This window comes from Parambassis ranga, chromosome 7 (genome assembly GCF_900634625.1).
Source record: "Parambassis ranga chromosome 7, fParRan2.1, whole genome shotgun sequence".
NCBI lineage: Eukaryota > Metazoa > Chordata > Actinopteri > Ambassidae > Parambassis > Parambassis ranga.
The window spans coordinates 10,436,980-10,446,576 of NC_041028.1; the positions used below are offsets into that span (position 1 = coordinate 10,436,980).

Below are 9,597 nucleotides of genomic sequence, written 5' to 3' on the forward strand. Positions count from 1 at the left end.
CTCCAGCCCCTCATGACCTTGCACTGCAGGACGAAGCGGGTTCAGCATAGGCGTAACTACCATTTTATCAGAGGGGGGCGTCCCCCCCCATTATATCAGAGGGGGGCACCCCCCCCCCCCTCCGGAAATCCACATGTTTTCCTGGTTACCACAGCGCTACAATACCGTTACTATAGTAACGGACCTAACAAAGCCAGTGGTTTCTTCGGGCGAGCGTAAAACACCGCAAAGAGAACCGTCAGTGCTGGTCGAAGCTGGAGGAGGTGACGTCAGTGTCATCCCACGAAGTCCAGCTCATGCTAAAGCCTTACTGTTTGTCACATGGCCCCAGGTGACGGTAGATTCATGTTATATCAACTTAGAAAATTTGGGAGGAAGCTGCTGTTTACTTTCAGTTACAGTAGACGGTATTATTTGTCAGGCGACATGTTGTTTGCCTTTTCTGCTGCCTCCCTGCACACAATGGACATGAGGAGATTCCCAACAAAGACACAGAGAGTTAGCCCATATTGTAATGAGGCCAGGTTAGCTTCTGTTAGCCTGCTAGCATCAGCCTCGCCTAGCCAGCACACATAGCCACCTTCTCGTATTCGTATCAGCAAGAATAAAATAAATGTAATGGACCATCAGGACACAGTGCAACAGGGAAACACTGATGTAGCAGATAAGGCAGTGCATCATTATAAACACATCCACAAGGTTTGTTGTGAGTTAAGCAGTTTTATAAGCAAGTAAAAATAAAGACATGCATTTTTTTGTAAGTTAGTATTTTTAGTGTTTCAGTATTATGTGCATTAAGCAGAGTTTGGTTCATGGCCCAACAATTTTTTGAAACTCGGATGATGAGAAGACCACTGTGTTCAAACAAAATATGCTGATGTTATTTCATTGATGATATATATATTTATTAAAGCTCACTTTTTTATTATATATATTGGTTGTTAGTTGAAAAGTAAAGCACTCTCCATCTCTTGATATTTGAGGTTGATACTGAGAGTGAGTCAGAGGCAGGGCCATCATGTAGAGCCAGTGGAGGAAGTTCTATTGCTGGGGTGAGTGATGGGAAAACTCAATCAGGTGGACATGAGGGAGCTTTGCCAGGTTTTTGTCTCTGTAAATGAGAGAAGGTCTCAGATATGGAGGCTCTGTATAATCCGTTAGTGTAGTACCACCAGTATGGTTGACATAACTGTTGTTTCACTTGGAATTAGTTTCTGTTTGTCACCATTTTTTAAAATAAATTTTTGAGTCTGTCTCTGAAACATTTCTTGAGTTAATATTTTACTTCTGTGGGTAAAATAGGTGTTTAACAACATGTTAAAATCCGCAGGAAATCGCAATTACTATATTATTATATTATATTTCATAATATACTAATACATTTTTTTTCACCACCCACCCACAGAAGGAGTCCCCCCCACATTTTTAATTCTTCCTACGCCACTGTGGTTCAGAATGACGAATGGAGGGATAAATGTGAGGTGCTCTAGGGATACATCTTTGTCATTGCATTGTGAGAATATCTGTCTTCAATTAGTCCTAATACCACAAGGTGGCAGTATATGAACAACAACTCAAAAAGTACAGTAAATAGTGCTTCCAAGTAATCCTTAAAAATGAGTAAACACTGTTATTCCCAGTGGACATGTGAACAAAGTATAGTAGGCTAGTTTTACCATATATTTAATTATAATTTACTCACTGGCGTTAAAATCAGTATAGTGCTTGACTTTAATAGGGCTATTTCCCCCTATTTCTAAGTGAATTTTTGGCTTATAAAAACAAACATAACATTTGAGATTGAGTTGAGGTTAATGTTATCAACGGCACTCCTGCATAAGCTGCAAATCAGTATAGGACTAGATGATCTAATGTATGAGCTTTTGCCTGTTGAAGATTGACTGCATAACTTTTGGAAGTGGCCAAAAAAACCTTTACTATGGACTATGTTGAACCTTACTGCATAAGTGAGCTGGTCAGACTGTGGCAGCACATTGTTCAGCTTATAGCAAGACAGGCTAAATACCAGTATCTGTTGGGTCACAATAGCTGCACTTCGAGGCCCAGATAAATCTTGTTGTGATCAAAGCTTAGAGCAGTTGCCAGCAGGCAGCGTTACAGATTTTAGTGAGCATTAAATCATATTTTCAGTCCATTAATGAGGCTGAGGATATAGTAACTTTCAGACTCTAATGACAGTCTTCACCCAGTGACCTGCACACACAGAGTGATGCTTAGTTAATAAGCATTGTGCAGCCTTAACTCATCATTTTTCATTTATTCTGACAAATCATATGAGTCCTTTGTAGCCTGATATATTGAGTCAATACAGATCAAAGCATGTGCACTGTAACTTTAATAAGAGCTAAGTAAAGCTTATGACCCCCTATTGTAAGTTGACAAAAACCATGCATTTACCATATAACAACTATAATGTTAATGTTAATGTCACTTACTGAGATTCCACTTTTGTTTATGGGCAGAAATTTGATTAGCCTGCTCCCTGTATAAAAATAAATACTACAATTAAGCATTGAGCCACCATTTTTCCTAAGGATGGCCATCTCTACAATCTCTTATCCCTTCTGGCAGGTCTTCTTATCTCCTCCACTTAATCTGGGATTTAATCAGGGGGGGCTATATAGCTGCAGTAAGGGCTGCCGTCTCCCAGGGCCTGGCTGGAATTTGAAGCTGTGGGTGTGGAAAGTGTTTCTGATGGGTTTGTGCATACTTCTATTGGAACCACATGTTAGTGGCTCTCACAAAACCCCGACACAGACGAAGGGAATGGCAGCTAATCTGCCCCAGTGTGGCTGTCATGGTGAAGCAAGCAAAAAGAAAGGAGAGCCAATATACACCCCCCCCCCCCCAAAAAAAAAAAAAAAAAAAAAAACACACGTACACTCCTGGGGAGTGAGCAGAGCTTAGGAGGGCTTTGTCCACCAGTGACCCTTTTTTCAGTCTCACACAGATTGAAATGTTTGCCCATCTGACATGAATATGTTGGTATTTAGTAATTTTAGTAATTTTCACCAGATGGGATGGTACCATGCAATTCAATGTTTCCTTGACAATAGAGTAAATTGTTTGGGGGTAAAGCACAACATAGAGATTTTCTCAGAACAATTATTAGGACTGCATGTGACTGAAATATATTTATGTCATATTTCCCTACACACGAAATCATCACAGTATTTATAAATAAAGCAGATGACCTGGCCTCATTTAAAGAGATTGCTAAACAAAACAAGCACTGGGCCTCAGTTATTCCTTTTTCTTCAATCAAACTGTAACTCATTACTCAGATGGTCGGGTTAACCACTGTTGCCAGATGTGTGAGAGAAGGCTGCCTCAGTGCACAACCAGCCCTCTGTGGGAAACTCTCTACTTTATTATCAATAGTGAAGTGTGGTCACTCAGTTGTCTTTTCACTAATGAACCTGCCACACTCTCCTGATACATGAAGTGCCACCTGAAGGCCTCTTGAAGTGAAGCCAAGTAGGCCGCACATGTACGTCTCTCTGTACACACACACAGCAGAAATCTGTATGTTTATAGCAACCACAGTCTGCAAGGCATTTTTGCCTCACAACCACATCCCTAGTTAAATATGTGACACAGACTTTTTGGTTAGCTCTCTGGGTTATCGTTTTCTAAAAGAGTCATATCAGGGCTAAAATAAGTCTTTTTTGTTTTTCTCTTTTTCCAAAATATTTTCCTTCCGAATAAGACAGCTGATTTAAGATGGAGGCCTTTATTACTGGTCACACTTAAAAAGCACAAAAGACATAAAACAGTGATTAATATGATAATTACATTTTGTACATGCTTAAATAATTCGTCCTCTTTGGTCTCAGCATTGTGATATCAAACTCAAACTGGAAACAAGAGAGTTCATATTAATATGTTGGGTTTCGTGCAAGTTGCTTAAGTTGCCCCTAATGGTTGTGAAAGTTTTTCCAAGATATTCACAATTGTGAAAAGTCTCCAAGTTGGCTTAGATAAATGTTAAAGGACTCATATGACTCATATGCTGAGATGGGAGTGTACATCTGGGACTGTGTTTGGGTCAGGAATGTAATATACTTTGGCTCAGTCAGTGCATAATGGGGTGATGGCACTGTTGTGGTCATGTTGGCCAGGAGAGGATGCTGCCTGGCTCTTTGGCTTTCATCCGCAATGCCACCAGGCCCGTTGGCTTGTATTCGGTTTCAGGCCCCTCGATTGAAGGGGAACCGAGGCCTCCCGGGAAGCTGTGGAGCGAGTAGAGGCCGTTGATGCCTGGATGATGAGATGGGTGGTGGTGGTGGTGGTGGTGTGGATGACTGGGGGATGTGGGCATACCCATGAAGCCCTGCAGATTGCTGTGTGGGTGAGGATATGGACTCATGCAGGATGATGGGATAGAGTCAGCTCCTAGGACACAGCCAGCACCTGAACCACCGCCTCCTCCTGAAGCCCCGGGCCACAGGTTGCCCTGCATCTGGACGGAAAGAGGTTCAGGACACATTTGGAAGTTGTTGGAATGAACTTGACCAAGGTTGTGCATGTGTAAAACAATGAGTAATTCCTGAGATTTGAAGGGACCTACCTGATAAGTGTCATGACGAGGGAGAAGAGAAATGTCATATGTAGCAGCAAAGTGGTTGCGGACCTCCTGAATCTTTCCGTAACGTTCCCGTTTCCTCCACTTGGCCCTACGATTCTGGAACCAAACCTTTCAGATGCAGAAGACTGGTTTAATGTGGAATTTGTGGACAACAGAAATAGGTCTTGGTGGAAGTATAATCCTTCTTCTACTAACATTTAAAAAGTTGTAAAATGTGGCCTTACATACCTGAACCCGTGCCTCTGTGAGCTCTGTCCTCAGTGCCAGCTGCTCCCGGGCGTACACGTCGGGGTAGTGTGTCTTCTGAAACACTTTCTCTAGCTCCTCCAACTGAAACGTGCTGAATGTAGTGCGATTGCGTCGCTTCTTGTTCTTGCCCGATAGGTCAATGGAGTCAGCAATAGAGTCCCCCTGTAAAGCGCTGCCCGGCTCTTTCAGCTTGCCACAGCAGTCGGTGCCAATCCCAGGATAGCCCATGGTTTTTGGAGCACCTTTTTCTCCGACTGAAGCCAACAAGAGCACACAAAGAGTCACAAAAATATAAAATCATTCGCATAAAACAAAGTACAATAGATTGTTGCTGTAACCTTTGTTAAATATTTGTGGTCCTTTTACAGGAAGTTGTTCTTGTTGCTTTTTATTTTCAAAAAGTGAAAAATATTTTAGACATAATAATTCTTTTGTGATTAAATATATCACGCCAGTGTTTGTATTTTTATAGTGAATATATTTAGTAGAGTTGCAGAAATATTTTTAATTTGGCACAAACAAAATAAATGTAGGGTAAAACAGTCATAAACAGACATAAATACACCTAAACAACTAAATGATCAACCCCTCCTCTGTTCTCTGAAGTGATGTAACTCCTTCACTTCAACATGCCTTATAGTGGCTCATAGTGGTCAAAATTAAGAAATTTGTGAGGTATGACTGAAAGCTGTGAATATTTTGTTTGATCCACAACTTCAACCGTGAAACGTCTGACAAAACCAACACACACCAACAACACTAATGATTTGATGACCCATATTTAGACAGTGAACACAGGCTTGAATTTAACCCACAGGGCAAATTGGAGAACACAAAATGTGATTGTTTAATATAGCTTTAAGTTCACCTTAATGTGGTGGAAAATGTCCTATAAGTCCAGGGCAACATACACAATGAAGAGGAAGAATACAGCACAGCACTACAATGTACAGTGAACATATATGTTGGAGCACACGCTTGTTTGAATTAACAATATTCTGCCCCTGACATTAAGCAGTGAGGGAAAACTCAGAGCATTATTTTCCTTCCTGTTAACGGGCCGTGGAAATGGTTGCTCCCTCCTGCAGTGTTTGGATGTTGTTGTCCATGTTCATTACGTTTAACCCTGAGTTTCAAAACATACCACTCTCCGTCTATCTGCAGGCACTCCCTCACTGGGGGCAGCTGAGACACTACTTTGCTATTCTCTTAATTCAATCTGGGGCCCAACAGAGAACACTTTTCATTGCAACATTAATTTCCTCATGTCCATTAGATCCAACCTTACACCACATGCTGAAAATATTCTCAGTTGCAAACAGGGCCGCAGGACATTGAATAGCTTTTACCTTGTCAAACACCCACATCCGCTCTGCTTCCACTCCAGTGTAACTGGAGATCTATGTGAAATACAGGAAAAGGCAAATGGAGGATAAATTGTAAAATGTATAGCTAGGAATATCATGCTGTGAGCAGGAGGGTCAGTTCTGATACTCTGTAATTGGAAATTTGGGGTAACATTCAACAGCCATTCATCTGAACCTTTTCTTCGGAACCCTGAGACTTTTGATTTGCACTACATTTAATACATGTGGCTCACCCCGTCCCTTCAATGGATAGACCATATTCACCGTGTTTAAAATCCTTTGTTCAAGTTATTATAGCAGAAATAAAATAAAATTAATTAATGTAGTCACAACCTCTAACAGGGAGCACCAAGATCAAAATTATTAAAGTAAAAAAATATTAAGTAAATAAAAATAAAATATAAAGTATGGCAAAAATGTATTATACCTGCATTTTACCAGACATAAACGTCCATAGAAACAAAGAAAATCTCTCAAGAAACTCCACCAATAGAAGATTTGTACAAAGCAAAAGAGGCATCAGTATAAAATAAATAATAAATCAGCTAAAATTAACTGAAATAAATACAATGAATTATAAGAATTTCTTTTTACATACTGCCCCTATTTTATAAAAACAACACTTAAGCCATTTCTGTTTTTAAAAAATATATAAAATAGACGTAAAAGTTTGCAATATAGCTGAAGCAGATGGTCTTTTTTTGTGTTTTATTTCCTCACAAAACAAAAACAAGACCAATATATCAATAAAATTAAATTAAATTAAGTGTGTTAAATCTGACTTAACTGTGGTGGTTTGTCCTACCACCACTAAACTTTCTTCCCACTGCAGTCAAAACAGGAAGATGTGTCTTTTGAAGGTGTAAGTAAACAAAAATGCACAAAACACACACACACACACACACACACACACACACACACACACATTCTCTAGTCACTTGCATTTACAATAAATAGGTTCAATTAGGAGTTATAAGTACAAAGGTGTGTGTGTTTGTGTGCATGCGGGAAAAGAGTGTGTTGGGTTTTGTGTGACAAAAGAGGGGGAACTATACATCTTCTTTTGCTTAAAGAGAATTAAAAAGAAAATATCTAAAGTCCACTTTAAAATATTGCACTGACACTGACATTGTTATAAGTAATTATAGTGAAAAATGTGATGAATCTCTTGGCTGTCTTTGGCATTAACATGAATCAAAGTGTTGTATATTATTCTGGACGCAGATATCACAAAGAGCTTATCAGCGCTGATATCCTCTGCTGCCTTTCAGAATCATCAGCACCAATAAACAAAGTGGAGGACCGCATCATTTCCTCGGGCTCTGGTTCAACATATACAGTCACTGCTTGTCTTCCCAAGATGGACATTTGTAGGCTATTATGTCTGACAGCATATCAGCACACGCCCACTTGCAAAACTGTCAGCTCTGTTGTAATTTTTACATTTGAAAAAAAAGCATATTAATAAACTGTAATAATTAGTCTTACTGTTAAATTAACAAATATCAGGCTGAATGTTGCCGTAAAGGATGATTAGCTGACTAATGACACACCCAACTTACTGCCAGGCTGACCTTTAACCTCAGGCTTTACATCAAGCATTGTCAAGAAAAAGAAAACTTGTTGACATTTTTATCACATGCTTAAAATAAAGCCACGTAAAAAAAAAACTCATTAACAGCCGAAAACACACGCTGGACAAACTGCGAAAGAGCGTAATTTAATGAAGATTTGGAAAAAAGTATCCATAAATGTAATTTATCATAAAATACTACTAATTATTGCAAATGTTATTTTCATATTTGAGTTCTCATTTTGCTCCTTTTACACTCTCTTGCTTCGTAAAGCTGATTTATTTAATAAAAATAATGTGTTGGTTAGTGCTGCCACTTATTGCATTTTTCTCATCTGTTTTTCTTTTAGAAGTTTTCTTTAACTTACCCTCCGTGCTGCTTTCATAAAACGCCGGCTTGGCGCCTAATGTTGCCCCCTTTTGATCCTGGTTTATACTGTCCAGGAACTTGCTGTGTTTGGACGGTGAGCCGGGCGGGTTCGCCGCGGCTGAGCCGTGCGTAAAGTCCACGGCGGCGTCACCAAACCTTCCCATGGCCGCGGCGTACAGATCCCCGCGCAGGCCAAGGCGGTGAGGCAGAGGATGAGGAGGAGGAATGTGCGAAGGTTTCTGCAGCTCATCGCAGGGCAGAAAGGAGCCGGAGCCGCCGTGCTCCAGTCCAGGAGAGTTTGCCGGCGTCCTCCTGCTGGTCTGCGACGAGAAAGGCAAACAACTCTCCGTCTCCATCTTACGGGTCCAGCAGGCAGGATAGACAACAGCGACTGCGCGCTGTTAGCGTGGGCGCCTGAGTGAAAGATTTTTTTCCTCTTCTGTGTTCATGTCAAGTGGGTGGGATTTAACAGATCAGAAACAAAGACCCGTGAAACCGGGATTGGAGTGTGTGTGTGTGTGTGTGTGTTTTGGTGAGAGTGTGATAGAAAGAAAGGGAAGAGGGTGGGGAGAGAGAGAAAGGCGGCGTGAGTGTGTCTCCAAGAGTCTGATATAATCCGCCAAAAATTCAATCACGCGTGGTTTCTGTCCTCCAATTAACCATTTAATTCCTATTTCATATATTGTTATAGACCTAATCAGCAAATCAAGCAGGACAGGAGAAGCAGACAACAGTCCCACTGCAGTTTATACTCACAGAAAAACATTGCACAGAACAGAAAAATGTTCTCCAGGCCACGAAAACACCATCTGAAGTTTATTTTTTGTATTTCACTCACTGTACTCGTGTAGTTTTATGTCCTTTTCATTTCATGCTAATTCACTTTATTTACGTTAACAGGGGCGTGTAACGTTCATGACTTCTTTTACTACTTTGGCACTTATTATTGCAGTATCCTATAGTTTCACAGGATATCGTTCTTAATCGTATTAAATGCATCATTCTGCTGCATATTTATTCAACGTCCTGCCGCTGAACAAGTCAATGGAAGCCAGTGCACGCCAGAAACACTCTCACCCACAATAGAGACAATATTCTTATTATTAAAAAATAAAACTAATAATAATAATAATAATAATAATAATAATATCTTGCATTTAATAAATCATTTTGAATTATTAAATAGGCCACCAAGTAAACAAACGATGCGTGATTAAATCAGTTAATTTGCATAAGCAGGTAACGAAAACCTATTATTTTCTTACTGTGGTGTGTATATGTATATTCAGCAACAATAAAATAAGATAAAGATAAAATAATAATATAACTCTACCTCATGGCTTCATGTGTTAATTCTATACTAGAAATAAGGAGCTCAGTAAAAATCTGTCCCTTTGGAAGATGCATAAAAATGGCTTTGAACTGAGCC

General features: G+C 40.0%; 1 protein-coding gene across 1 annotated transcript; it reads right to left on the reverse strand.

The window, feature by feature from the left end:
• Positions 1-3,827: 3,827 nt before the first annotated feature.
• alx3 (ALX homeobox 3) lies at positions 3,828-8,569 on the reverse strand. Its single transcript, XM_028409777.1, has 4 exons — positions 8,167-8,569; positions 4,838-5,112; positions 4,592-4,717; positions 3,828-4,483 (listed from the first exon to the last, which is right to left on the reverse strand). The coding sequence occupies exons 1-4, from the start codon at positions 8,522-8,524 to the stop codon at positions 4,130-4,132; spliced, it is 1,113 nt and encodes a 370-aa protein (XP_028265578.1). The 5' UTR covers positions 8,525-8,569; the 3' UTR covers positions 3,828-4,129.
• Between the last annotated feature and the right edge of the window lie 1,028 nt (positions 8,570-9,597).

Bases quoted from the DNA above. Each gene is read 5' to 3' on its own strand.
- alx3 (XM_028409777.1), bottom strand. From the start codon at position 8,524: ATGGAGACGGAGAGTTGTTTGCCTTTCTCGTCGCAGACCAGCAGGAGG. The intron at 4,718-4,837 runs GTATGTAAGGCC...TGCATCTGAAAG, and splicing joins TCACAGAGGCACGGGTTCAG to GTTTGGTTCCAGAATCGTAG. The intron at 4,484-4,591 runs GTAGGTCCCTTC...CTTTCCGTCCAG, and splicing joins CTCGTCATGACACTTATCAG to ATGCAGGGCAACCTGTGGCC.